Source organism: Muscardinus avellanarius, assembly GCF_963383645.1.
Source record: "Muscardinus avellanarius genome assembly, chromosome: 17".
NCBI classification, from domain to species: domain Eukaryota; kingdom Metazoa; phylum Chordata; class Mammalia; order Rodentia; family Gliridae; genus Muscardinus; species Muscardinus avellanarius.
Window position 1 is genome coordinate 62,556,304 of NC_137803.1, and position 27,809 is coordinate 62,584,112.

The following is a 27,809-nucleotide window of genomic DNA, read 5'->3' on the forward strand; positions in this document are numbered from 1 at the left end:
TCTTTAAGGATGGCAATTCCAAAAATCAATATTAAGTCATATTTTTTTAAATGATGGTTGATCCGGGCGTGGCTTTTCACGCTTGTAATCCCAGCATCGGGAGGCTGAGACAGGAGGATGGCGGTTCGCGGCCAGCCTCGGCTACTTAGTGAGGCCCTTTGCAACTCAGTGAGACCCTGTCTCAAAATAAAGAATAAAAATTATGGCTGGGGGTGTAGCTCGGAGGTAGAATGCCCCTGGGTTCAACCCCAGCACCACAAAACAAACAAACAAACAAACAGCTTACATCACACCAGAGTGGATCCAGGACGAGAAAATGCATTAGCTGACTTTCCAGTGGTTTAAAAAATAATCTCAGAAAAACAACTTACAAAGTGTAAAGGTTTATCACAGGCGTTCCAATTCACGACTGGCTGGACCAACGGCTTTGGGCTGGTGACAACATTTCAGAGCCAAGAAAATGTGGCAAAACAAAATAGCCCACCATGGCCGGGAAGCAAAGCACACAGGGCAGGACCGGCTCCCACAGGTGGCACGCCCCAGGGACAGGGCAGAGCCTCACACTGGGCCCCAGGGACAGGGACATACATGGGCCTCGCACTGGGTCCCATCCTCTGACGACTCCATCGCCTCCAGCACGCCCACGGGGACCAGGCTTTCATACCACAGGGACCTCAGAGGGACACTTGCGATCCAACGAGAAGACCTTTTTCATTGGTCCAGGAACATCTATCTATATCATCCATCTATCTATCTGTCTATCTATCTATCTATCTATCTATCTATCCATCATCTATTCACCTATCTATCATCTATCATCTATCTAGTTTTTGTGGTACTGGGGATGGAAGCCAGGGGCATTCTACCTCTAAAGCTACACCCCAGCCCTATTTTATTTATTAATTTAGGGGGTTATTTATCTTTTTTATGGGTCTGAGGATGGAACCCAGGGACATTTTACTTTTTAATTTTAAAACAGGGTCTCACTAAGTTGCAGAGGGCCTCGCTAAGTAGCTGAGGCTGTCCGCAAACCGCCATCCTCCAGTCTCAGCCTCCCGAGTGCTGGGATTACAAGCGTGCGCCACCACGGCCGGCTTGACATCTGTATTTTATCAGCATGTTCAGAGAGACGATGCATTTTCGAGCTGCCACGTCACAGGGAGACCGAGAAGGCAAGCGTGAGAGGCGGCGGAGGCGTCTGCGCGCTGTGGGACGCGGGGAAGGACCAAGCTCAACTTGGGAGGGAACAGGACGAGGACGAGCAGCTATTGGAAGCCGGCCAGGGAAGGAAGAGACAGGACTGGGGCCAAGGGTGAAAGCGGGCTGATTTCAGCCCAGAGCGAGCAGGAATTTCTTAAGAAGTCCAAGGGTTCCCAGTGGAGCACGGGGTCTTGCAGAGTTGAGCAAGGTCCTGGACGTGTTGGTGTGACAGCGCCACCCTCCGCGGTCAGTGCGGGGGGACAGAGGGTGCGAGCAGGACGAGCCAGAGCCCAAGGTTCCTCGACTGTGAAATCCTCTGTGCTCTTTGGTTGTTTTTAAAAAATGGAAGTGGATAGCCTCATTGGCTGGTTCTCTTAATGTTGGTCCTGTAGAAATGAAGGAATAGCAGAACAGAGACCTGAACTTTCGAGGAATGGACTGAAGTCTTGCCACCCAAGATCAAGGACTTGCCATCTCACCACTGCGTGGCGGGACGAAGAAGAAGGCGGTCTGTGTGATTACCACGAAGAAAGACGCTGGGACTTCGCAGCCCCTGCAGGAGTTGCTCCAATAGCTGTCTTCCTACTTGTTAAAGAGGCCTTTGGCTATTTGGCAGAATTTTGCATCAGGGTTGCTATATTTTATTACAGGCCCAAGTAAAAAGGTTGTAGAGTTGCTGGGCTCAGTGGCACACACCTCCAACACTTGGGAGGCTGAGACACAAGGATGGCCCATTTGAGGCCAACCTCAGCAACTTAGTGAGACCCTGTTTTAAAATAAAAAAGGAAAAAGGGATGGGGGTGTAGCTTGGAGGTAGAATCCCCAGTACAAAAAAAAAAAAAAAGATAGGAAGAAGGGTGTCAAATCACAGGTGCGTGGGGTAAGGTTAGGAAACGCAATTCCCGCAAATGCACCACAATTAATCTGAGTCAAGCTCCCACTTTCAACAGTTGTTCTTGGGCATTCGGAGCTTGCAAACATAGCGTCCGTCTCTGATTTTTGTTCATAAGCAATATTGCGAAGGGAAAAATACTAAAGCTCATTGGACAATAAAGAAAAGAAGACAAGCAGGTGCACGATGCTTGTATTTTTGTACTCAGGAGCTCAGAAACGCGGCTGGGTTCCGCACGTCCTGCGTCCGCGGAATGCATTCATCAGCTCTGCGAGCTCTTCCGAGGCTTCCGAGTATTTCTCTGTCTCCGATCACGTCACCTGTGAGTAGACTTAGTTTAACTTCTTCCTTCACAATTGGAAGCCTTCGATTTCCTTTTTCTGGCCCATTTTATCTGGAGTCAGTAAAATATCAAACACAAGCGGCTCAACCCTTCGAACCCAGGAGCAGGAAGTCTTGGTCTTGGCATGGGGAGCACGCCTTTCCTCTTCACTAGTAAACTGGGGTTGGCTGTGAGGTTTGCGTAAATGCCACTTACAGGTGGACCGTGCGGCCACACACATGGGTGGCGAGGGTCGCCGTGGTGCCCTAACTCCAATTCTTTGGGGAAGGCTCGGAGGCGGGCACAGCTGGTCACGTGGGTGGGGAAGGAGGAGGAGTCGCCGTCCCAAGATGCACAGGCCCCTCTAGGCTCCCGCTTCCTGGGCTCCTGCTCCTTCTACACACTGCCGCCAGGGATCCTTACAGCGAGGCAGGCCCGCGCGCCTCCAGGACCAGGGCCACCCGCTGCCGATGTAGAGCGGGTCAGAGGGAGAGCCCCCGGGAGCCATCGCTCAAACATTGCTTGAGCCAGGACAAGCGTACGCTTCTCACTGGTCTTCTCAGAATGAAGGCTGGGGCCTTTTATCTGTCACCTATGGATGTGCCGGCCGTCTTCCTTCCTCACTGGTGAGGGCTATGGTGTGCAGTGTGGGTTTAACAAGAAGGGAGAATGGAGACACCTGTCAAATCATTGAAGTTCGGATCCTTGTGTATTTTCCCATCTATTCTCCCCAACTAGTAACTTAAAGTTCCCTTGTCTACACCGTATTCAACATAGAGGGGTGTGTGGATTGAACCCAGGGGCTTTCTACCCCTGAGCTATACTCGCGGTTCTTTTTATTTTTTACTTTGAAACTGAGCTGCTATGCTACCAGCTCTTTTTATCTTTTATGTCAAAACAGGGTCTCACTAAGTTGCTGAGGCTGGCGTCAAACCTGTAATCCTCCTGTCTTAGCCTCCAAAGTGTTAAGATCACAGGTGTGTACCACCATGCCTGACTCAGCATCAATATTTTTTACTGTGTGTGTGTGTGTGTGTGTGTGTGTGTGTGTGTGGTGCTGGGGATTGAACCCAGCGGAATTCTACCTCCAAACTACACCCTCAGTCCTACTTTTCATTCTTTTATTTGAAACAGGGTCTCACAAAGTTGCTGAGGGCCTAAGATGAAGCTGGCCTCAAACTTGCGATCCTCCTGTCTCAGCCTCCCAAGTACTGGGATTGTGTGGGCCACCATGCCCAGCTTTTTAGCTACTTTTAATATTGTCTTTTCAATACACTCACAGTTGATTTCAGGGAGTAGGGCTGCCTGTTCATCCAGGAAACTGGTTGGTGCGTATGTATTAGAAAAGCTGCTACTCTCCTGGTTATGAAATTAATTTGAGGTAAAGAAGCTGAGCTCCGAGAAGCCGAAGGTCTGCATGGAGGCGTCAGGTGGGCAGTGGGCAAACACAAATTCCTGCGGGTCTTTTCCTCTTGGGGTCCAAGAAGGGGAATAGCAGAGCGCGCTCACCCCGTGGAAGGACGAGGGGGTGAAGGGCCACGCTACCCATCTGCCCAGAGGAGCCAGCGCCGCAGGAGGCGCCGCGGGGAAGACCTGCGCCTCCTGGCTCTTGGAAACATCAGGAGGTCAGCCGGAGGTAAGAGCCTCGTCTCCTCTTAAGTTGATGTATTGTCTCGGGCTTCCAGACTTCCTATTTAGTTTCCAATTATTTTTATCACTACTGTTTTCTCTAACGTCCTGGGCTTTTTCAAGTGAATGGAAACGGAAAAGTTCACTTATCAGCGCTCTGGAAAAAAATGATCAGAAACCACGCGAGAGAGAAAAATGAGGCCGGCCAGTAACGCGGTCCGCATCCTTCCCTGAGAGAAAGGTTGCTCCCGAAATAGAAGGCTCTGTTATGTTTCCAAGCCAGGGTCCTTTGAATTCCCACTCACTGATTTATTATGCTGGAAAACGCACATGGCCGCTTTGCATCTCTGGCTCAATAATCACTTTGATGTTTTATTTATTGATGCAAAAAAGCACTCGCCTTTTAAGTCTGTTATCTCTCATTTCAATGGAATTTTTCAGAGTCTTAAGAAACCAGCTCCCCAGTGCCGGCCGCCCGGCTTCCAGCTGGCGCGGGGCTCTCCGGTGTTACTGGTGCCTCTGGGTGTTTCCTGCCTTCGTTCCAAGCTAATAAGGAAGTACAGGGCTGGCTGGAAGTTGCAGAGCCCCGGAACCCGCCCAAGAAGGCGCTTCAGAGAGCAGGTTTTCCCCAACACATCACTTCTTGGCTGTCGAAAAGATCCGCGTATGCAAACCAGAGCCATTTCTCATCTTTGAAATCATGAAGTCTAAACTTACGTGTTTATGAAAATCACTGGTGACGTCATTGAGTGGTCTCCACAGTAAAAGCAAAGAAAACCTAGCAGCCGAGGAAGAGACAGCAGAAAACGTCACCGGACACGGCGGCGCGCCGGTGACTGCGGGGCTTGGGAGGCTAAGAGAGAAGGACCGCGGGTTACCGGGGGGCCCCTGGCTGCTGGGCGAGGCCCTGCTTGAAAATAATAGAAAGGGCTGGGGTGCAGCTCAGTGGTAGGATGCCCCTGGGCTCGATCCCCACGGACACACACACACACACACACACACACACACACACACACACGTTAGACTTTCCGGTAAGAATTCAGAATTAAAAAATAGCATGCAGTGGTGGTGAAGATTATTTATTTATTTTTTAATTTAATTTTGGTGGTAACACAAGCCCCCATTCTCTCTCTCTCTCTCTCTCTCTCTCTCTCTCTCTCCCTCTCTCTCTCTCTCTGGAAGCCCTTCTACCTCCGGGCTACACTCCCAGACCTATTTTTATATTTCTTATTTGGAAACAGGGTCTCCTAAGCCAGCGCGCGCGGCTGGCTTCGAACCTGCACGATCCTCCTGTCTCTGCCTCCCCAGCGCGGGGATTACAATCATGCACCACCACGCCCGGCTGGTGGTGAAGATTAAACAGATAATTTACGTAAAGAACCAAGTAGAGTGTCACATATTTGTGTACATTCAAAAAAGTTGTTTTTGCTGGGCCTGGTGGTGCACACCTGTAATCTCAGGACCCAGGAGGCTGAGGCAGGAGGATCACAGGTTGGAGGACGCCACGGGCAGCTTAATGAGACCCTTTTAAAAATAAAATAATAAAAAGGGCTGGGTGGTTCGATCCCTAGTACCATGGAGAGAGAGAGAGAGAGAGAGAGAGAGAGAGAGAGAGAGAGAGAGAGAGAGAGAGAGAGAGAGAGAGAGAGAGAGAGAGAAGAGAGAAGAGAGAAGGAGGGCTTGTGTTATTGAGAAAACCAAGCGGAAACCTGGGGCTGAACAGGAGAGGCGCCGAGCCAAGTGTGTTTGGCTCAGAAGCCTCTCATCATCACCTCCAGGCCTGTGGACAGCGCCTCCTCTCACTCCGCGAGGACAGCGCCTCCTCTCACTCCAAAGAATTCAGAGCTGTATTACTGCTTCTTCTAGTAAGACATCCGAACAGCAGGTGGCATCTCTTGGGCAACATAATTTGGGCCATAAGGGGGGAAGAAACATTATTCTGTCATTGATAAAATGCATAGGACTAAACCCAGACAGGGCTTCCCTTCCCACTGACGCAGGGTTAAGTCTAGACAGTTGCGTCTCTTCCTAACAAATGTCAGAGAACTCTTCCAAGAGTGGCACTGTCTGCCTTTTTATTTTATTTTGTGGCACTGGGGATTAAATCCTAGGCATTCTACCTCCAAGCTACACCCCAGCCCCATTTTATTTTTTGTTTTGAAACAGGGTCTCGCTAAATTGCTGAGGCTGGCCTCAAACCTGTGATCCTCCAGTCTCAGCCCTTCAGCTACTGAGATTGCAAGTGTGCACCACCACGCCTGGCTGACACTGCTCTTCTACAGGTCTAAAACTGGGATTGCTGTCCTCTCGGTATCAGGAAGAGACAATAATTTCAAAATTTGCACAAAGGACTCACAAAGCTCGCCTGGTATCTCACTAAGATGCCCTGTGCTCTTAGAGGAGGCCGCGTGGTGCGGGACTGCCTTCCTGCTGCTGCCCACCAAGCCGCCGGTTCTGATGCGTGCAGCGACCTCTTCTACCTTAGAGCCCCCACTACGGAGACTATAGACTCCTTTCAGGATTCCAAAAAGTGCTCTTTCTAGGAGCTAGGAGTCAAGAGCACCAGGAAGTAATTAACGGTTGTTGGTTTTCACGCATATAAATAACGCTGGAGCGGAGCAGGCAGAACACATCCGTAATCCCAGTACTCAAGAGGCTGAGACAGGAGGATTGTAGATTGGAGGCTAGTCTCAGCAACTTAGCAAGACCCTATTTCAAAGTAAAAATTAAAGTAGGATTAGGAGTGTAGCTCAGAGGTAGAATGCCCCTGGGTTCAATCCCCAGTACTAAAAAGAGGGGGCGCTGGGTTCTTAGCTGAGAAGCAAAATGTCCCCGGGTTCGGCCCCAGAATGCCTATTCCCTCCAAGACAGCACTGCTGGACCCTAGACATAATAGAGCTCTGTTCCCCAAATAAGTCAGGGATGGAACTGAAACTTAGAACAGATATTTCAATATATTTTTTTTTTTTTGCATTACTGGGGATGGAACCCAGGGGCATTCTACCTCCGAGCCACACCCCCAGCCCGATTTTTTGTTCTTTATTTTGAAACAGGGTCTCGCTGAGTTGCGGAGGGCCTCACGAAGTAGCTGAGGCCGGCCGCGAACCTGCATCCTCCTGTCTGCGCCTCCCAAGTCCTGGATTGCGAGCGTGCGCCACCACGCCCGGCCAGGTATCCCAACTTTTCAATCTACGTCAGCAAATGCCAGGCGGCTGCGCCCCAGCCCTCGCCTGAGCGCCAGGACTCCTGCATCTAGGAGACTGGGAAGCTCTGAGGCCGTCTGCACACATCCCATCCTCCCTCCTCAGTGCTGGTTTTCGGAAGGTAGGGCCTTTCAGCTGTCTTATGCTTGATGCCTGCTCAGCTCTAGAAAGACTAGATCTGACACGTCCTATGTCGCCAGCAGCCCTGGACAGAGGCAAGCAACCGCGCAGGGTGGCGGCCGCGAGCTAAGTGGTGCCTGGTGAAAGGCAAGTGTCACGTTTTACACGGTTTCCTCGCCCGCCGTGGGGGCCCGGCTCTGCCACACAGGGTCTGGCTAGGGGCAGATCCAGCGTCTCTGCCATCCTCAAAGACAGACGCGGCCGGGCGCGGTGGTGCACGCTCGCGCATAGCACTCGGGAGGCTGAGACAGGAGGATCACGGTTCGCGGACAGCCTCGCTACTTAGTGAGGCCCTCTGCAACTCAGGGAGACCTTGCTTCAAAATAAAGAATAAAAATTAGGGCTGGGGGTGTAGCTCGGAGGTAGAGTGTCCCTGAGTTCCCTCCCCAGTACCACAAAACAAAAAACAAAACACAGACAGATGCCGAAGAGGCAGCGGCCTGCTCTACTAAGGGTCAAAACGCAGCAGCCGCATTCCAGAACCGGAGCACGCCAAAGGCTGCTCTCAACGAGGGAAAACTCGCCACGTCAAAGGGCTTAAGTTACTTTGAAACTTTAATTACAGATCTTTTTTCCACTCAACATTTCTGAGCATTCCGATTCTCCTCGTTTTGTGTAGAGGCTGCAAGGATGACTTAGCTGAACGCCCCACGTCTGCTCCTATATACATATCCACACCCGCATCTCTATATTTTTCATTTTTTAATTTTTGGTACGGGGGATTGAACCCAGCAGAGGCATTCTACCTCTGAGCTACACCACCAGCTCCTTTTATTTATTTATTTTTAAATTTTGAAACAGGGTCTCACTAAGTTGCTGAGGGGCTCGCTAAATTGCTGAGACTGGCCTCAAACCTGTGATCCTCCCGTCTCGGCCTCCCGAGTACTGGGATTACAGGCGCGTGCCACCACGCCCGGCTGCACGTCTCCGTATCCATCTGCAGCGTCTGATCGCTGTCCCAAATCAACTCTGCGCTGGGATCCAGCAGAGAAAACTAGGGCTGGAACGGTTTTTCCAGGGAGGCCGAGAAGCAACTGGAATCAGATGGCAGGAAAAGTTGCAGCTTGACGTGTCTCTTTTAAGCTCAACTCAGAAATACAATAATAATTAAGAGGACAAAAATAAGAAGCCCTTGGCCCCGCCCTCGACCCGCCAAACACGCTCGCCCGAAACCGACTGAAGACTTGGAGTGCAATTACTGCTTTGACTCGCTCGGGCCAGGGATCGAGCTGGACGGAGTTCAAAGCAGAAACTTCAAACGAGCTGTTTCTGACTCGGGGCTGGAGGGAGGAGCGCCAGCTCTGACACCCAAGCGCCTCAAAAGGATCAGTGTCCTTTCTTTTTGGTACGGAAAATCTGGGAATGGCGAGGGGTCCCGTTCTGGAATCCATGGCTCGGTACGGAGCCTTCTAGGCGAGGCCGTCCCAGTTCGGGAGGGTCCAAAGGCAGGCGAGCAGGGCCGGCAGGAGGGGCCCGGCCCGGCCGCCGCCGCTCCGGCTGTCCTCGGGCAGGTCCTCGGGCCTGGGCGAGGAGGAGGCGCACTGCACCAGGGGCATCTGGTACGACGTGGCCCTCTTCTCCGGCCGGTCGGGGCTGGACCCGTCGCTGGGCCGCTGGCCGTTGAACAGCAGGTAGCGGCCCCGGGCGTCCTGCTCCATCTTGAATATCTCGTATTCCGTGTGAGGTAGCTTGATGCCCAGGGCCACGCAGCCGTTGGTGTGCGTGACATCCTGCTGGACGCCCACCTGCCAGGACCCCTCGGCGCCGCACTCGTTCCCGTTGAAGACGTTGAGGAGGGAGGCCGTGGCCGCGTCCATGGGTGTGACCTTCATGTGGTTGACTGCGGAGAGAGAGCGGAGCTCGGTGACCTCAAGGCACCGAGCGGGGCAGGCGTGCCTCACGGGCCGTCCTCGACGCGCGTCCCGCCCCAGCCCCCGGCCGCCGCGGTCACTGAAGCGTTTTCGGGGGGTGGGGGGAGCCCACGTGCTGACCCGAACGGCAGGGACGGCGAATACAGTCAGCCCACACTCCGCAGCGCGGGCTCTCCATCTGCAGAGTCAAGCGACTGCAGGTAAAAATCCCCGGGAAGACAGGTGTGGAGGTGTGCGTCACCCCAGTGCTGGGGAGCTGAGATGGGGACTGGAGGCTGGGACGGCCTCCGCGATCAGCAAGCCCCTCAGCAACCTAGTGGGACCCCGTTCCAAAACAAAACATAATAATACATAAATAAAAAGGGGATGAGGGTAAAGAGCGGTAAAGTGCCCCTGGGTAACACACACACACACACACACACACACACACACACACACGCACGCACGCACATGCACGGGAAATGTCGCATCTGACTACATACACACCTTTTTCTTGCCATTATTCTTAAGGAATACAGCACGGCAGCTATTTGTATAGCGTTGACATCGCGCTCGGTAGTATAAGTAATCTAGAGCGGACTTAAAGCACGGGGGAGGTGCGTGGGCACTCTGCCAATGCTGTCCCGTTTGTATCTGAGCAGTAGGAGCAGCTGTGGATGTGGGTGCCCGCCGGGGGGACCCAGGAGCACCGAGGGAGGACGGAGCACCGCAGCGTGGCCGGAAACCCAGACCGCACTGGCGAGCTCTGCAGCTCCCGGTCTGTGGCTGACCTCGCCTCTGCGTGCCAAATGATGCTATCTGGGAAACTCCTGCGTGTCCCCCAAGGTTGTGCTTGGGGACAGCGACTGCTTGGGCTTTGAAGGGGCTGCAGGTTTTGGTGTCAAACGCCTCTACTACTTTACTTCTGAGCCTCCTCCCCAATAAGAAGAGGCCCAGAAACGAGGCATGGAAAGTAAGTGGATAAAAGTCCTAGTAAGTGGATAAAAACCTCGGCCTTTGTGGAGTTTTGCCTTTTTTTTTTTTTTTTTTGGTACTGGGGATCAAGCCCAGAGACATTCTACAAGCCCTTTGGATTTCATTTTGAGACAGGGTTTCAATAAGTGTCCTAGGCAAGCCTCAAACGAGCTCCTCCCGCCTCGGCCTCCCGAATCACTGGGATTCCCGGCATGCGACACCACAGCCAGCTGGGGCTGGCTTTGGGAATCCTCAGGGTCTGCCTTCTGTGACAGACGAGAGCTTTTTCTCGGCCATCCCGGGACCAGCGGTCCCTGGGCAAGCTTCCTCCTGAAGTTCTGTGGCGCCTACCCGAGCTGCCTCGGTGTCCCACGCTCACGGGACCGCCGTGCCCCACAGGGCTCGCCTCATTTCCCAACCAGGCTGCCGCCTGTGCGCTGGGACGACCGACAGGCGCAGGGCAAGCTCGGGTGGGAAGTGGCGACTCACAGCGCCTCCCGACTGCCCCGGGAGCCGGCACTCAGCGCAGACCAAGCACGGCACCCTCAGAAGGGCGGCTCGGACCACCATCAAAAGAAAACGTGCAGGCCGGGCGCCGCGGTGCATGTCTGTCATCCCCGGACTCGGGAGTCAGGAAGACTGCAGGCCCCAGAGCTGCCCCGGTGCTGGCCCGCAGGGACGGGGCAGTGCGCCTACCTTTGAACACGAACTCCGTGCCGCCCATGACCCGGGAGGACAGCACGCCGCGGCTGTAGCGGCCCCGGGCGTAGATGGTGAAGGTCGGGTGCTTGCAGACGGGGTCCGAGTAGTGGTAGTAGTGCCCCTCCCAGGTGTGGTTGTTGTCATGGAAGATAAAGTGGCGCGTGAGGAAGAGGACCTCGGGGCGCACCTCGCAGCGCTGGCTCACCCACTCGCCGTGCAGGCCGATGGTCAGGTCGGCCTTGGGGGGCAGGATGGGGGGGTGCTTCCCGTCCGACCGGTAGATGATCCGGCAGGCTATGCAGGTGTGGTCGTGGTTCTGAAGCAAGAAACCCAGGGTCTTAGAGACAGCACTTCCCAGGAGCTCAGGGGACCCCGCTTCCCCACTCACGGGGTCCCCCCGGCCGGGACCAGGCGCCCAGGCCACCAGTGCTATAGCTGAGCTCCTACGGGACAACACACGCCCGGCACTCTAGAACTTGGGAGTCTGGAACAGGAGGATCACAGGTTTGAGGCCAGCCTCGGCAGCTTAGCAAGACTGCTTCAGAATACAAAGTGAAAAGGTCTAGGCGTGCAGCTTGGAGGTAAAATGCCCCTGGGTCCGATGCCCAGCGCCGAAGCTGACCACATCGACGACGGCACGCCAGCACCACCCGCACGGTGCTTACTGTCCAGGCTCCGGGCCCCCGCTGCACACAGTCCGCCAGAACCTCGGCCCAGAACGTGGATTCCGAGTGCTAAGATCTCAGACAGGACAGTGGGGCTCGCCAGCCGGGCCCTGCAGGGGTGCTCCACTGCAGGTGACCCCGACACGTTCTGGAAAGAGAAGAGCCCCGGGGCCCACGTTCAGTGGGTCTCGAATCTTCCCCACGGAGCTGCGCCCCTCGCCCCGAGCTTACTCGAGCGCGAGGCGTGAAGCCGCACGCGCCTGCTCCCCAGCAGGTCCTGAGAGCCCCGAGGCCGCCTCGCCGCCGCTGCCTTCTGCCCCCCGACCTCTCCTCCACCTCCCACAAGTCGGCCTGCTATCTGTAGTTTGGGAGTTTAAAACATCAACCGTGACTACCTTGCTTCCAGCCATTCTAGGAAGGGAGTGTCTCAACCCAGGAGTAAACCTGTTTTCCTTCCCAGGAGCAGCTGCCGAGCTGGGGCGGGGTCTCAGCTCTCAGGGGATGCTGCTGGGACCCAAGGGTGGGCGGGGCGGTGGCCACAGCTGTCACCAGCGGGTCCAGGGCCCAGCCAGGGCGGGGTGGTGGCTTCGGTGTTTACCAGGAGTGCTCCTTTAAGAACGCCGGGCAGCCTGAGCTCAAGGTCCCCGCGGGGGCAGCAGAAAGGAGGGGACAGCCTCTGCCACCAGTGGGGCCTGTGGGGATCCAGGAGGACGCACGGGATGAGGAGGGCCTGGCTCTTAGGTACTGGCTGGCCAGCTTCCTACACTGCTAACTTCTGAGGCACTGTGGCAAGAATCGCCTGACGTAGAATTATCCCCTGAGCCATTTTTAAGTGTCTGGCTCAGTGGCATAAGCACATTTACACCGCCCGGGCCCACAGCTTTTTTTTTTTTTTTTTTTTTCAGTACTGGTTGTAGAACCCAGGGGCATTCCACCTCCAGGCTACACCCCCTGCCCTATTTTTTATTCTTTATTTCAAAACAGTCTCACTGAGTTGCAAAGGGCCTCACTAAGTAGCTGAGGCCGCCTGCAAACCAGATCCTCCTGTCTCAGCCTCCCAGATGCTGGGATGACAAGCGTGCCCACCACCACGCCTGGCGGCCCACAACTTTTAATCTGCCCCAAATAAAACTCTGCACCCACTAAGCACCCAGCCCTGCCCTCCCCAGCCGGCGGCCATCATTCGGCTGTATTTTTATCAGCTACTCTCAGTGCTCGGAGGAACGGAGTCACACGGTGTGCGTGTGTGTCTTTTGGTGACCACTTCACCAGCATCCTGTCTTCAAGGTTCATCAGTGCAGCAGGCGTGCAGAATTGCCTTCTTTTTTAAGGCCGAATAATATTCCACTGTGCGTACGTATGTGTGTATATATATATACATATATGCACACACGTGTGTGCATGTGTCTACAGATGCATGTATCTCATAGCTTGTTAATCTGTTGATTTGTTAACAGACACGTAGGTGCTGCTACCTTTGGCCAGTGCCAACACGAATAATGCCACGGCGAACATGGGTGTGTGGGTGCTGGTCGGAGCCTCTGCTGCCAACCTCTGTGGGTCTGTACCCAGAAGCGGGAGGGCCGGGCTGTGTGGGATTCTGCCCAGGTTTCGGGGAAGCGCCATGCCGTCTTTTGCAGTGGCTGGACCATTTTACGTTCCCCCCCATAGGGCACAGGGCTCCGCGTCCTCACATCCTTGCCGACACTCCCGGCTTCTCGGTTTGGGGTTTTGTCCGTAGCCATCCTGCCAGGCGACTTGGTATTCCTCACTGGGCACCATCCGCATCTCCCTCGTGATTTCTCTGCAGAGCGTCTTTACCAACAGTGTGCCCACCGGCTGCCCCCTGAGCACTCTCAAGAGCGCCTGTTCAAGTCCCTTGCCCATTTTTAAAATCTTTGTGGGTGGGTTGTTGAGTTAACTAGGAGTGTGTGTGTGTGTGTGTGTGTGTGTGTGTGTGTGTGTGTGTGTGACAGACAGACAGACAGACAGACTAGAGATTGCATCCCAGAGCCTCCACCTCCAAGCTACACCCTCAGCCCTTTTGTAGTTTTTGTTTTGAAACAGGCTCTTGCTAGGTTGCTGAGTCTTATTAAATTGCCAAGGCTGGCCTCGAACCTGTGATCAAGCCGTCTCAGCCTCCCAAATACTGGGATTATAGATGTGTGCCACCATACTAGCCAACCTCTATTCTTAATAAACTACCTGGTGTCGGGTCGTTTCTGACAGCAATGGAGAACAGCCTACGACACTGTAGTCAGCTACTGAACACTGAGGGAATGCCAAAGTCAACTGAACACTCTTCTGCAACCTGGCACTTGGAGGGACACTGCACTGGTAGAAATGGGTTTTCTAAGAAGTTTAGAATCTAAGAAGGGAGCTCACAAGGCCTCTCCTATTTTAGGAAACATCAATAATCCCTCCAAGAGTCACTTGGCCTCTGTCGTGCCTGCATGGACAAACTACCTGTAAAATTCAACAGTCAGATGAAAGGGGCCAGGAGGAACTGCGTCACAGCCGGGCACTCGGGAGGCCAAGACAGGAGGATCACAGGTTCGAGGTCAACCTCAGCAACTTAGTAAGACTCTGCTTCAAAATAAAAAGTAAAATGGGGTAGGGGTGTAGCTCAGAGGTAGAAGGCCTCTGGGTTCAATCCCCAGTAATAAAAACAAACAAGCAAAAAACCCAAACCAGCAAACAAAAAAAGAAGCTGTATTATTATTATTATTATTATTATTATTATTTCATTAATTAGTGGTGGTACTGGGTTTCCTGGAAGCCCTTCTACCTCCGGGCTACACTCCCAGATCTATTTTATATTTTTATTTGGAAACAGGGTCTCCTAGGCCAGCGCGTGTGGCTGGATTCGAACCTGCAGGATCCTCCTGTCTCTGCCTCCCAAGTGCGGGGATTACAAGCGTGCCCACCACGCCCGGTGCAGGAAGCTGTATTTTTAAGGGAAAACTTAAGGTTGGTTGCAGCAGAATATTTATTTTTACTTGACTGTTTTTCTCACTCGTAGGCGTTTAAATTCATTTAAATAGTTGAAGTCAATTAAATAAAAAAAATAAAAAATGGAGTCTGAGCTGGGCGTGGTGGCGCATACTTGTAATCCCAGTGCTTAAGAGATTGAGACAGGAGGATGGTGCAGGTTCAAAGCCAGCCTCAGCTACTTAGTGAGGCTCTCAGCAACTTAGTGAGACCCTGTTTCCAAATAAAGTATAAAATAGGTCTGGGAGTGCACAGAGATAGAAGGCCCCTGGTACCACAAAAAAAAAAAAAAAAAAAAAATGGAGTCTGCTGTGCCCCGGGTCCCCTGTCCTGGCCATTTCCCTTCATCCTCTCTGCCCACACTGCTCGGCCACCGGGGCAAGCAGTCAGGACAAGACATACTTTTAAAATGGCTGATTTCCTGCTTGTTTGGGCTTTTTATTCTGTCCTCTCGGCGATCTTGCCTTTTAAGGGATGAAATGTTTACCACTTGCATTGTCTCTGACAACAGATCTTTCCTGGTCTGCTAAGTCCTTTGAATAAAGCAAGCCTGCGTGCTGTGCGGCTGCCAAAATACAGGGGAGGAGTCAAGAAACACAGAGACCCGCGTCTGCAGCGCCAGGCCGCCGCACGCAGCACTCCGCACGGAGGCGCCTCCCGCTCGTGATTCCCTGAACAACACAGCAGCTATGTACACAGCTAGCCTTGGGTGTTACACACCACCTGGAGGTGATTTAAAGCATACGGAGCTTGTACACGAGTTCTCTGCAGACACTGCACCATTTTACAGATGAAACCTGAGCATGCCCCCAGCACCCATGGGTGCTGAGGGCTGTCCTGCTGCTGGTCCCCTCTGTGCACCAAAGGATGACTGTCCTCTCACGAGACTCCAGAAGGCCGGCTAGCTCGCAAATCCTCGTCGACCCTGGCCTGCAGGCTCCAACCGAGTTCAAGGTGCGCACCACGGGAGCGGAGTCTTCTCTCCCGGCTCAGGTCCCCCTGGACCCGGCGCGTCCCTCCCCGGGACACGCGTGCAGCTCCGTGGCTGCGAGTTTGCCAGGGGAGAGTCCAAGATGCACACTCGGGGAAAGCTGTCTGGTTTTCTGACTACCCCTTTTGATGTACAAACCCGTGGTTAAATCGGCGCGGGATTCTGGAGAAAGACCAATCGTTTGCTTACAAGTCTGATCCCGAGGGGCTGGCGTTTCTAACGAGCCCTGGCTCCCATTCGCTTCTAATTACCGCTTGATTCTACTATCGCTGCTCAGATGAACACACGGATACCCCCCTCGGACTGCATGGGTCTGGGGTCTCTGGGAGGGGCGGTGGCTGCCCTGGTGCTCGACTCCATTTGGGCGGAGCATCGGGGTTATTTTAGGCTGCCGTGATTTTCCTTAAGGACGGGTAGCCTGGCCGCGATGTTTCAGTTTCCTCCTGAAAGAACTCCCTGCACACCTGAGTATCCGCGAATGTAATTTATTCGCCAAAGGACTCAGAACTTGACGGGCAAAGCTGCACGAAGCTTAGAAAAACAAACTGACTTGCAGTTTCTATTTTTACATGGTGTCCTGTTTCCACAGGGGCTGAGGCTAGTGGTTTCAAACTCAGTTTAGCATTTAAACTAATTTTCAGCCAGGTCTCTGAGGGCCGGCAATTAGGGAGGCCAGGCCTTCAAAGCGGGAAGCCCCGGCCCTCCTGGGCAGGGCTGTGCGGCCTTTAAAGATGTTCATTCCTGCCTCTTCCTGTCCTGAGCCAGGCGGCCACGGCCGCCCAACAACCTGCTGCCGCGTAGCCCGCGGGCTGTGGCAGCGGGGACTCTGCCATGCCTGGCACTCCGCACGGCTGTCCAGCGGAGGCTCTAAAAACTTCCTGCGTGCTCGGCGGCTGCTGCAGGCCAAGAGGCACAGGCCGAGGGGCGAGGAAGAATGGGCCCTTTCAGCTCCAGAACCACGTGGCCTTCACCCGACCCTCAGCCGCCCGGGCCAGGCAGCCGCCATGGTCAGGGAGCCCAGGCCTCTGTGCCTCTGCGAGCCGGCCAGGCCTCCTCCCAGCCAGGCCGCCAGCTCAGTCGGCCATGCCTAGCTGGGCCTTTTCATCTCTGAGTGGGGTGGCGCTCGGGTAATAAGGTCACAGCACCGATGGCAAAAGGTCCCCAAATTGAAGTGCTGGCCCCTAGCCTTCCCCCCCCAGCTCTGTTCCCCGCCTCAGAGACGCTCGCTGGCCTCCTGCCGGAAGGACTCAGTTCCTTATTAGTTTCATGGGATCATATCATTCATGGTATTCTGGATCTTTCTTTATCTCGGTTTTTACGTGGTATGTCCTGGGTAATATCTAAGTTCCGCCCACACCTCAGACTTCTGTAATTGGGGGGAATTATTTCCATAGCTGTCTTGCTGAGCTGCTGAGGCTGGTCTCGAACCTGGGACACCGTCTCAGTGGGACACCATCTCAGCCCCCACGTACTGGGGCTGCAGCGGGCCCCACCGCTCTGTGTGGCACAGCTGAGGCTGGCCATGCCCTGCGATCCTCCCGTCTCAGCCTCCCAATACTGACATTTCAAGCGTGCACCACCACACTCAGCTCAGCTCAGGAATCTCTTTCAAATGAGAAACAAAAAGGTTTGAGGATGTAGTTCAGAGTTTGAATGTTCCTGGATTCAATCCCCAATACCAAAAAAAAAAAAAAAATCCAAATAGTCCAGCACTCCCTGGCCATCCTTGGGCCCCTGCCACAACTCTGTCAATCAATCTCCTCCCTGGAGCCACAGAGGGACCCAACCGACCATACAGAGAGTCCTTCTCCCAAACCAGAAGAGGGGGCGAGTTCCAGGGCCAGCTGCAGCCCAGCGCACACTGTGATCCCAGTACTTGGGAGGCTGAGACAGGAGGATCGCAGGTGCAAGGCCAGCCTCAGCAACAGCAAGACTCAGCAGCCCAGTGAGCCCTGTTCTGAAACAACAGAAAGGGCTGGGGTCTAGCTCAGAGGTACGATGCCCCTGGGTTCAATCCCTAGTACCACTCAGGCACTATGAAAGGAAGGAGGGAAGGATGGGTGGATGGATGGATGGATGGATGGATGGATGGATGGATGGATGGACGGGTGGATGGGTGGGTGGATGGATGGGTGGATGGATTGATTAGTTAATTAATGGATGGGTGGATGGATGAGCTGAACTAGGAGGCCGGAGGAGGTTCATCTGTCTGGTCAACGCGAGGAGACGAGGTGAGACAGGAAGGGCTCGTTCCTCCTGCTCTTCTCGGGCTACGGAGCCCAGCCGGCCACGTGCTCCGGGGAGGAAGGGCAGCCTGGGCCTCCGGGAGGTGAGCAGCCACCCCGGCCAGGGGTGTGGGGCTGAGCACCTGCCCTGGGGTCTCCTGCTCCTCAGACGCCAGCCTCGCCCCTCCCTGACCTGGGCCCATTTGCTGCTCCTCGGTGCCCACCAGAGGGGCCAGGACGAAAGGGCTCTGCCCACCTTGCAGGTGAGCACAGGGTCGGGGCTGGACGGGTGGCACGCGCTCTCAGCCAAGGGGAGGTTACTGTGCCATCCTGCCTGCCTGCTTCCTCTCTGTTTTTTTGTGTAGTACTGGGGATTGAACACAGGGGCGCTCAACCTCTAAATTGCACCCCTAACCTCTCTCCCCCTTTTTTGAAACAGGCTGACCTCCAAACGGCGACCCTCCTGTCTCAGCCTCCCAAGTACTGAGATTGCAAGCATGTGCCACCATGCCCGGCTCTGTGGGCCACTTTCTTTCAAACCATTCACAGCCCCTTCACTACAGACCTACGAAAAGCTGGCTGGACCAAACTCAGAGGAAGCTGTGAGCAGTGTGCGGCCCCCCTGCCTTAGCCACCATCTCTGAAACAGAGATGCCAAGGGAGGCTCTAAAGAGCCGCACTTACTCTGATCAAAGCTACGAGCTGCAAACCCCAGAGTGCCCCCCACGGGAGCCCGCCGTCTGTCTGCTTTCTTTCTTTCTTTCTTTCTTTCTTTCTTTCTTTCTTTCTTTCTTTCTTTCTTTTTTTTTTGTGGTACTGGGGATGGAACCCAGAGGCCTTCTACCTCCGGGCTATACTCCCAGACCTTTTTTATATTTTATTTGGAAACAGGGTCTCACTAAGTTGCTGAGAGCCTCACTAAGTAGCTGAGGCTGGCTTCAAACCCGTGTGATCCTCCTGTCTCGGCCTCCCGAGCGCGGGGATTACAAGCGTGCCCACCACGCCGGCAAGCCCGTGTTTCTTAATCATTTTCCCCACAGATGCGGTAAAGCCTGGCTCAGGACCACCTCTCGTCCAGGTACCACCCCAGTGGGCAGACCCACCTCCCCAAACCCATGTTGAAAGGTCCGGCTCCATCTCTCCTTGCCCCCCACTCAAGAGAACACCCGGGACCCCAGACACCTGCGCCAGCGGAGCCAGGCGCGAGGGGCTGCCCCCCGCAGTGCCTGGTCAGCGCCTTTGAAACCAAGTGGACCTGGCTCTCACTGTGCGTCACCCTGAAACTCCAGGGGCCTTGTGAGTGGAGCTGGTGAGCGCCGGGAGGCAGGGCGTGCTGGGCCAGCTCGGCCCCTCTGGATTTAATCTCACGCTGGCCACATCCCTGCTGAGAGGGCCCATGGGAAGCAGCCTCCGCCCAGCCGGCTTCCTGGGCAGATTCTCCACAATCGTAATAAAGGCTCCTCTCATTACAGGAGCTCCAGAACCCAGATGAAAGAGCAGAGAGAACACTGAGCAGTCTCTGGCAAAGGAAGCCCTGTGTGATACGAGGAGGAGTTAGGACTGAGCTCAAAGGGATACCGTAAAAAAGCCGCCCCGGGCCTGTGATCAGGAGCCACGATTCCAGAGAGCACTTCACCAGAGCGGGCGGGACAGCGAGCCTGGGGACACCCGGACGACGGCCAGCACCAGGGCAGGCCAGTCAGGCTCCCTCTGCTCCTCCCGGCCACCAACTGATGGACATCTGCCCCGGAGCCGATCGCTTCCAGACTGGCTTATCTCCTGGACTCGCGGGAAGGAAATGCTTGGTTTTCAAATATAATTACAGGAGTATCACTCAGGGAAAGAACGCCAGAAAGTTCTAATCGTTTCCTGCCCCCTCGGCCAGATTCCCCTTCTAATCAGCGACTCTACCCTTCGCTTGGTAAAGCAGAAAGAACTTGGGGTTGTGGAGAAAAGAGACCAGGGGTCCGGTGCTGGCACCAAAACTCACAAACTGCGGCTCCCTCCGCCAGAGCGGGCGTTCAGCTCTGAGCCCTACACCCGCCTGGGCCCGCCTGGGCCCGCCCCCACGCCGTGACCGTGACACGGAAGTCAACCTCCCACGGGTCCCTCTGGACCTCTGTGGCCCGTGTCCTTAGAGAAGGGCCCCATTTTGCTTAACAAAGAGGGCGTGCCGGGCTCTGCTGTACCTTGGCGTTCTGCAGAGGCGGCTGGTAACTAGACGGCCGGTAGAACATCCTCTGGGCGGCGTCCGTGTGGATGTCCCCGAGAAAAAGCTCCTCCACCAGGTGGTCCAGGTTGTGATGGAGGTACTGCTTCTCCACGCGGATGAGCTGCAGCTCGTGCATGGCAAAGTTCACGGCCTTGGTGCACTCGCCGCCGCCCTCGCCCCGCCACAGGTCGTAGGCGGTGTCCTGCACCCAGGGGCCCCCCGCCTGGGCCAGGAAGCCCGGGCACACGCGGCTCACCAGCTGGCCCAGCTGCTCGGCCACCGCCTCCGTGTGGCAGACGACCTGGACGTGGTGCAGCTGGTAGTCGGCCTCGGTGCCGCCGCGGATGATCCAGGAGGCCTGGCGCAGGCGGATCTTGCCTCGGATGACGAGTGTGTAGGTGGGGTTGGTGCACCGGTTGCTGCCGTAGTAGAACTGGTAGGCCATGAACGTGTTATTGTGGTAGAATCGGTAAGACCTCGTGAGGAACTCGGGCCCAGACCTGACTTCGCAGCTGGAGAGGAGGAAGGGAAGACCTGGTGAGCCTGGCGGCCCGTGGAAGGGAGCCACAGTGGTGTGGGGGATGGCCGCCAGGAGCACAAAAGGCTCCCCGCAGGCGGCTGCTTAGGGATCCAACTCCGAATCCTCAAGACACTGCTGTGGGTTGAATCTGGAATGTTCCCCTAGAGCTCCGGTGCCAGGCAATGCAGTGGGGTTCAGAGGTGGAAGGACGGATGGGAAGGCTCAACCTTACCAGTGGATTAACCCACTTGATAGAGTATTAATGGCGCCTGTAACCCCACCCAGTACTTGGGAGACCCAGATGGGAGGATCACGTGATGGGGGCCAGGCTCAGCAACCTGGGGAGACCCTGTGTCAAAATAAATTAAACTAAAACAGGGCTGGGGTGGAGTTTGGAGGTAGAATGACCCTGGGCTCAGTCCCCAGTACCAACAATGACGACGGTGATGATGATAAATTACATATTATAAAAGTAAATAGGATAAAACATATATGACATATGATTGATATGTAATATAATACATATCATAATAATTACATAATAATGTATTGTTGTTGTTATTATTTGGATGGACTTCCTGGGAGGTGATGAAAACCCCTGGCAGGTGGTACACGGCTGGGCAGGCAGTCCCGGGGACACGGCCTTGGGGGCTATCTTCCCTGGCCCCTCCTTGCCTCCCCCTCTCTGCTTTCTGGCCGCCCTAAGCTGAGCAGCTTCCCCGCAAACCCTTCTGCCACGATGGTCTGCCCAGCTCAGGCCCAGAGCAACCGGCCACGGAAGAGACCTTTGAAACCGAGATAAAATCATCCTTTCCTCCAGGAGCCGATTGTCTGGGTATCTGCGGTATTTGCGTGGCAATGGAAAGCCGGCCAGCTCAGGAGGGGCCTCCGCGCATCTCGGGCCGCGGAGATTGTTCAGAGCCGCTGTCCGATCCTGGTCTGGTAGGCCAGATCTGTGGGCTCACCAGGGTTGGCCTCTATCTGCCTTTGTGTTTATGACTTACACAGAGATCTCGGGCTGAGCCGACAGTGTGTGCGGCTGAGTGCAGCGACCGCACTGGGACCTCAGACCCACGCGCTTCTCCGCGTTGCCAACACTCAACAGACCCGTGAGCGAGAAGCAGGAGGGCACCTCGGCACGTCAGGTGTGTCAGCCAGTGTCAGGTGACATCCTAGGAACGCAAGACACATGGAACTCCTTCCAGCACCAGTCACTGGGCCACTGGCGTGGGAGCCACCTCCATCTCTCCCCCCAGGAAAGAGAGAAGCTTAGATGGAGCAGAGGCGGTGGTCAGTGGAAGTTCCGCTGAGAGGAGCCTTCTTCATCTTCTTTTGGTTTTTGTTTTTTTTTTACTGGTACTGGGTATGGAACCCAGGTGCATTCTACCTCTGAGCTATACCTCACACTATCTATATCTATATCTATATCTATCATCTATCTTTTATTTTGTGGTACTTGGGATTGAAACCAAGGGGTGTTTGACCACTGGGCTACACCCCTAGTCCTACTTTTTTAAAAATTTGAAACAGGGTCTCACTAAGTCGCTGAGGCTGGCTTTGAACCTGCGATCCTCCTGTCAGAGGCTTCCAAGTACTGGGACTTCTCACATGCACCGCCAGCTCAGCTCTTCTGTATGGCTACCAGCTCAGCACTGACCATCTGTGGCTTCTCTTCCTGTGCAGTAGACCTCACCCATCCCTCCACCTCCTGCCCGCTTCTCAGCCACGTCTGAAGCACGCTCCAGACTTAACGGTGATCCCACGACTGCTCACTTCTACCCACTCACCACAGCACACCCACAGCGCCCCTCGGCACAGCTGGGAGGTGCCGCAAGCATGACCCGGCTGGACACTCTTGAGTGCCATCCCAGTTCTCTTAGAGCTGTGTAAACCGGGCGCAGTGGGGTACACTTACCGCCCCGGCTAGGAGCCCAGGAGTTAGAAGCCAGCCTGGCCAACACAGCCAGACGCCATCTCACACGCAAATAACGCTCCTCCCCCACCCGAAGACGGGGCCCGGGTACAGGGCACCTTCAGCGCCAGTTCGGCCCTCCTCGGCTCTGGCAGGCCGCAAGGCTGTGGTCAGGGGTCTCCAGCCTCTCCAGAGCCCCTGCCCACCACGCATCAGCTGGCCTCTGCAGGCTCCTCCACGTAGAGAGAAAGCTCTTCCTATAGTCTCGGCACCGGTGATATCTCAACGCAAGGGTTTCGAGACCCACCCTAATCCTAAAATACTAAACAGGGCTCGCTGGTCTGCCCTCGTGGCACCTGCTGCCCTCCACACAGGGCTCTGTATGTTCCTTAGTCTTTGATTACTTGGCCCACTGCTGCATTGCCCAACCTAGGCGAGTGCTTGGCACACAGCAGGTACCTGATACAAGATCGCTTTGCGGTTACCAGCTCAAGCTCACATTTGCGTGTAGATACTTTATATCATAGTTACCTGAGGCCCTGTTTTTGAGAGAGAAAAAAACAACCACTCTGGGTCCTCATCATCTTATATAAGTTCTTTTTCCTCTTCCCCAGTATGTACTTGATTCCTCCCCAAGGAGCGTGGAGCCGCGGTCCACATCCCAGGACTAGTGCACGGGGAGGTGATCAGATCCCAGGGTGAGTCTTGGTAAAGCTCAACAATTTAATGGGTGGGAGAAAAAAGAGAGTCACAGATCTGCTTGGGCTATTTTTAAAAGCTCTAATGGAAGATAAGCTGGAGCTGAACCTGGGATAACTCTCGGCTTCACAGCAGGGCAAAGAATCTAAGAACCGTGCCCTGGCCAGGAGAGGCAGCTTCCAGCTCACTCTTAGAGTGGCCATATATTAAATTACCAGAATATGGCTAGAATATTTGGACCACAAGTAGCTTGCAAGTCATGTTTCAGGGTTAGTGAAAAACGGACACTTAATTTCACGTGCTAATGGTTTCTTTTCATATACGAGTGGTCCCACAGAGTTCAGTAAACAAGGATCTATTCACTCCTACTGTGTGGCTGAGAGCCGCACCATATAACCTCTGTTTAGGCATAGGATTTCTACAGTACTTAGCTCTGTATCTTAACCGCATAATTTCAGTCTCCTGGCTCTTCGTGAGAGCCGCAGCACCACCTCAGGCTCTGCAGATCACACCAGGCCTCCCCTCTGAGCGCGGCCCTCCCTCCTGCGGCCCTGCCCTCCTCCACCTCCAGCCCCTCCGCTCACCCCGTGGAGACCCAGTGGCCCTCGATGGTCGGCGGCATCTGCACGGTGATCCGCGCCCCATTGTGGAGGTGTTTGAGCATGTGGTGGCACTGTGATTCCTTGAAAGCCCGCCAGGCGCTCTTCTCTAAGGCCCTAGGAGGGGACCTGCTGTCCGGGTGAAGGAGGGCAGAGCCCTCTCCCAGCCCTGAAAAAGAAGAGCAGGCAGTGAGCCAGGAGGACACGCAGGAGGTGAGCGTCGCTGGGTCCGCAGCCCCCGTGGGCGCGGTGAGCAGATGTCAGCGGAAGGCGCGTCCTCCCTCCACCGTGGGGCACTGGGTTGGTTTTATTTTATTTTATTTTATTTTTTGGTGGTACTGGGGTTCCTGGAAGCCCTTCTACCTCCGGGCTACACTCCCAGACCTATTTTATATTTTTATTTAGAAACAGGGTCTCTTAAGCCAGTGCAGCTGGCTTCGAACCAGCGCGATCCTCCTATCTCCGCCTCCCGAGCGGGGGGATTACAAGCGTGCCCACCGCGCCCGGCCACTGTGTTGGTTCTTGTCCTGGGAGATCACTTCTCAGGCGAGTCCACGAGACAGGCGTGCAGGTTGCCTGAAGTCTCCTGCTCGGACCAGCCACCAAAGCCGAGGTCAAGCCCACGCATCTGTGAACACGTGTGTGTGTGTGTGTGTGTGTGTGTGTGTGTGTGTGTGTGTGTGTGGCGGGGGGCCAAACAAGCCAAGGGTTGCAGAAGAGAAGCAGACACATTGTAGATTGGGGGTGAGTGTCAAAGGAGAGGTGAGGGCTCCATGTAAGGGTGTAAGTCGCGGATTTCTGTGACGGAACACCAGCCTCCAGTGGAGTCCGTGTGGAGTTGCAGAGGAAAGGTCCGGGGCAGCTGGGGTTCTATCTGGGATCTGTCCCGGGATGGCGCCCATCTGCTGACACCAGGTTCCACATCCGGGAGCTCTCAGCCCCAGCAGGATGCCTTGCTAGGGTCTGCACGTGGTTTATCTATCGTGCGTTGTTATGAGTGAAAGCCCGTCTCCGCTGTGGTGATGCTGAGCGGATCTGGGACCTATAGAGGTGAGGCCAAGCCTGAGGTGTGGTGCACGCCTGTAAGCCCAGGACTCCCCACGCTGAGACAGGAGGTCAGAGGTTTGAGGCCAGCCTTGGCAACTTAGTGAGACCCCCACCCCCGGCAACTTAGCGAGTCCCTATTCCAAAATAAAACATAAAAAGGACCAAGGGTATAGCTCAGAGGTAGAGGCTGTCCCTGGATTAGAGAACCCAGTACAAACTGGGGGAGGATGCACTCGGGCCACACACACCACTGTTGGTGTTGCTCTGCGAAAACATCGGTCGGCATAGTTCTTGTGAGACCCTGACCGTTCTCTCTGGCGGCCGGTATTGCCACGTGATTCCTCCCTCTGGCTCAAGCTGCTGCTGTAGGCTATCTGCCATCACGTGATACAGCTATGGGGGGGCTTCACAAGAGCCAGCACCATGCCATTTGTATTATCAGTCTTCAAAACCGAGATAAATAGCCGGGCGTGGTGGCGCACGCTTGTAATCCCCGCACTTGGGAGGCGGAGACAGGAGGATCGTGCAGGTTCGAAGCCAGCTGTGCTGGTTTTAGAGACCCTGTTTCCAAATAAAAGTATAAAATGAGTCTGGGAGTATAGCCCGGAGGTAGAAGGGTTTCCAGGAACCCCAGTACAACCACCAAAACAAACAAACAAAAAAACGAGATAAATAAACCTCTTTTCTTCGTCAAGCATCTCGTCTTAGGTATTTTGTTACGGTGAAAAAAATGAATATAGCTCTCTACAGAGCTGTTTACAAAGAAAGTGTGAGTCGTATACCTTCCTGCTATAGGGAAATAGTTGATATTTTCCCTCCATTATCTTCCAAGGCTATATTCCTCACCCCACACAGCCAGAGATAAACCAAACATCTGATATAAGCTTTCAATTAAGAATGATTATAAGGAAATCGCATATCCGCACTCGCCAATAACACTAGGAATATGTTTACCTTCAGTACAAGTAGTTTAGATCAGCTAAAATTTGCTCATGCCAAACTACCTAATGTTCAGAAAAAAAGAAAGGCAAAGAAAAGGGGTTATCAGTGAAAGCTCACAGTCTCTTTGGAGCTTCCTTGCTGAAGTTATTAACAAATCAAAAAGTCTCCGTGGCGAGCCCGACGAATGCAGCTCTGCGTTAACAAAAAAGACACTAGTTTAACAAATGTCTGAAGATACAACAAAATGTGTGCAAGACAAAATGCACCCACTAGAAAGCCACGTGCATTAGCCAACTCCTGATAACCACACGGGAAGCCGTGGTTTACGAGAGAGCGTTTGGGAGGAAGAGCTAGGCCGGGCGTGGTGGTGCCAGGGCCATCTTAGGTCGTCTTAGTACTTGGGAGGCTGAGACCGGAGGCTCGGCCAGCCTCAGCTATTTAGTGAGGTCCTCTGCAACTTAGTGAGACCCTGTTTCAAAATAAAGAATAAAAACAAAATAGGGTTAGGGGTGTAGCTCGGAGGTAGAATGCCCCTGGGTTCCATCCCCAGTACCATGAGAAAAAAAAGTGAAAATCTAAATCTAGACCTGTGGTATCATGATCTTCATAGCAACATGATTAAAGTCTATGCTGGGCGTGGTGGCGCACGCTTGTCATCCCAGCACTCGGGAGGCTGAGACAGGAGGATCGCCGTTCGTGGACAGCCTCAGCTACTTAGCGAGACCTTTGCAATTCAGTGAGACTCTGTTTCAAAATAAAGAATAAAAAATAGGCCTAGGGGTGTAGTTTGGAGGTAGAATGGCCCTGAGTTCCATCCCCAGATCCACAAAAATAAGGAAATACATAAATACATAAATAAAATAAATGCAGCCTCCCACCGCCCTGTTTAGTACGGCCAAGGATTCTGGCCTGAGTTAAGATCAAGGGAGACAGTAAGAGTGGGCCGTCTCTGTCCAGGGCACCACTGTTCCTGGTCACGGTCACTCATGGGGGCTGGCTGCAGCTGTTTGCCTGTAGGAAAGGTGTTGGAGCGGCCCAGCTGGGTGGTCCTCCTCATCCCTCCAGTGGCCCTCCTGGGGCCGGGTGGTCTGAGTAACAGAGGCAAAAGCCAGGGTGCTTGACTCAGTCATCTTTCTCCTTTTCCCCCAAACTAGCCTATTTACAAAATATATGTATTTTGATTGGTTCCCGGCCCTGTTAGTAAAGACACCGCCTCCTCAGTTGTTCAGCCGGCCAGGCAGAAAGTCTGACACACTTAGGAGCGAGCCGCTCACAATCCTGTCGCAGTCAACGTCCACACCGCGTCCTCCGAGGGGCTTGGGTCGGCCTCCTCGCCTCTTAATCCCCGCCGTGTGGCACCATGTATTACTCTCGCTAATGCAGGCGGAGGTGCCCTTCATTACCCCAGAGAGCACTCCTGATTGCTCCCGCTGCAGTCAAGGAATGAAGGCTAATCCAGGCCCATGCCGTTGGGTCAACGATGTGATCATTTCGAACGTGACCAGCTTAAAATAGATTGTAATCAAAGTCACGAGGCACCGGGGCTTGGAGAAGACTCTGCTTGAAACGCCAGCCTGAGCACGCAGGAAGGACGCCCGGCCCCACTGGGCCGCGGCGCGCTCAGAAACGCGTTTCCAAAGCCCCCTCGCCCCCTGCGAGCGCTTCCCATAAAGCTAATCAAGGCCAGGAGTGCGGAGGGTGTGGGTGAAGTCTCCCCGGCTCGGCTGTTTGGGTTTGAAACTGGATCTGCCACTTAAAGGATTTCACCGAATCCAAGACTTCAATGATTGTTAAGACGCATTATTATTTTATTACCAGTGACAAAAACACTTGCCCTTAAACGATGACACAATGCTTTAACAGCAGTCCTGAGTCGCCCATGAATCATGTGCGGCAGCCTCTGTTGGCTTTGACGTTTCTTTTATCTATTCGAGGGGCCTTGGCGATTTTGCCCTCGGCGGCAGCCGTTGGCTCCGCGGGTATCTCGGTAACAAAACACAAGCACAGCCTCCTCGCCCCGTGCAGCCTCTCTCCCCAGGAACTCAGGATGCTG

General features: G+C 54.3%; 1 protein-coding gene across 1 annotated transcript in view; it reads right to left on the reverse strand.

Annotated features, from left to right (window-relative positions):
• Nucleotides 1-8,835: 8,835 nt before the first annotated feature.
• Nucleotides 8,836-27,809, reverse strand: part of APCDD1 (APC down-regulated 1) — a gene marked incomplete at both ends in the record, with an annotated part of 30,253 nt that continues 11,279 nt past the window's right edge. The window contains 4 exons of the mRNA XM_080714727.1: nt 8,836-9,266; nt 10,948-11,269; nt 20,015-20,549; nt 23,753-23,936. Of these exons, the coding sequence (XP_080570853.1) occupies nt 8,836-9,266; nt 10,948-11,269; nt 20,015-20,549; nt 23,753-23,936 (1,472 nt within the window). The remainder of the gene's footprint in view (nt 9,267-10,947; nt 11,270-20,014; nt 20,550-23,752; nt 23,937-27,809) is intronic.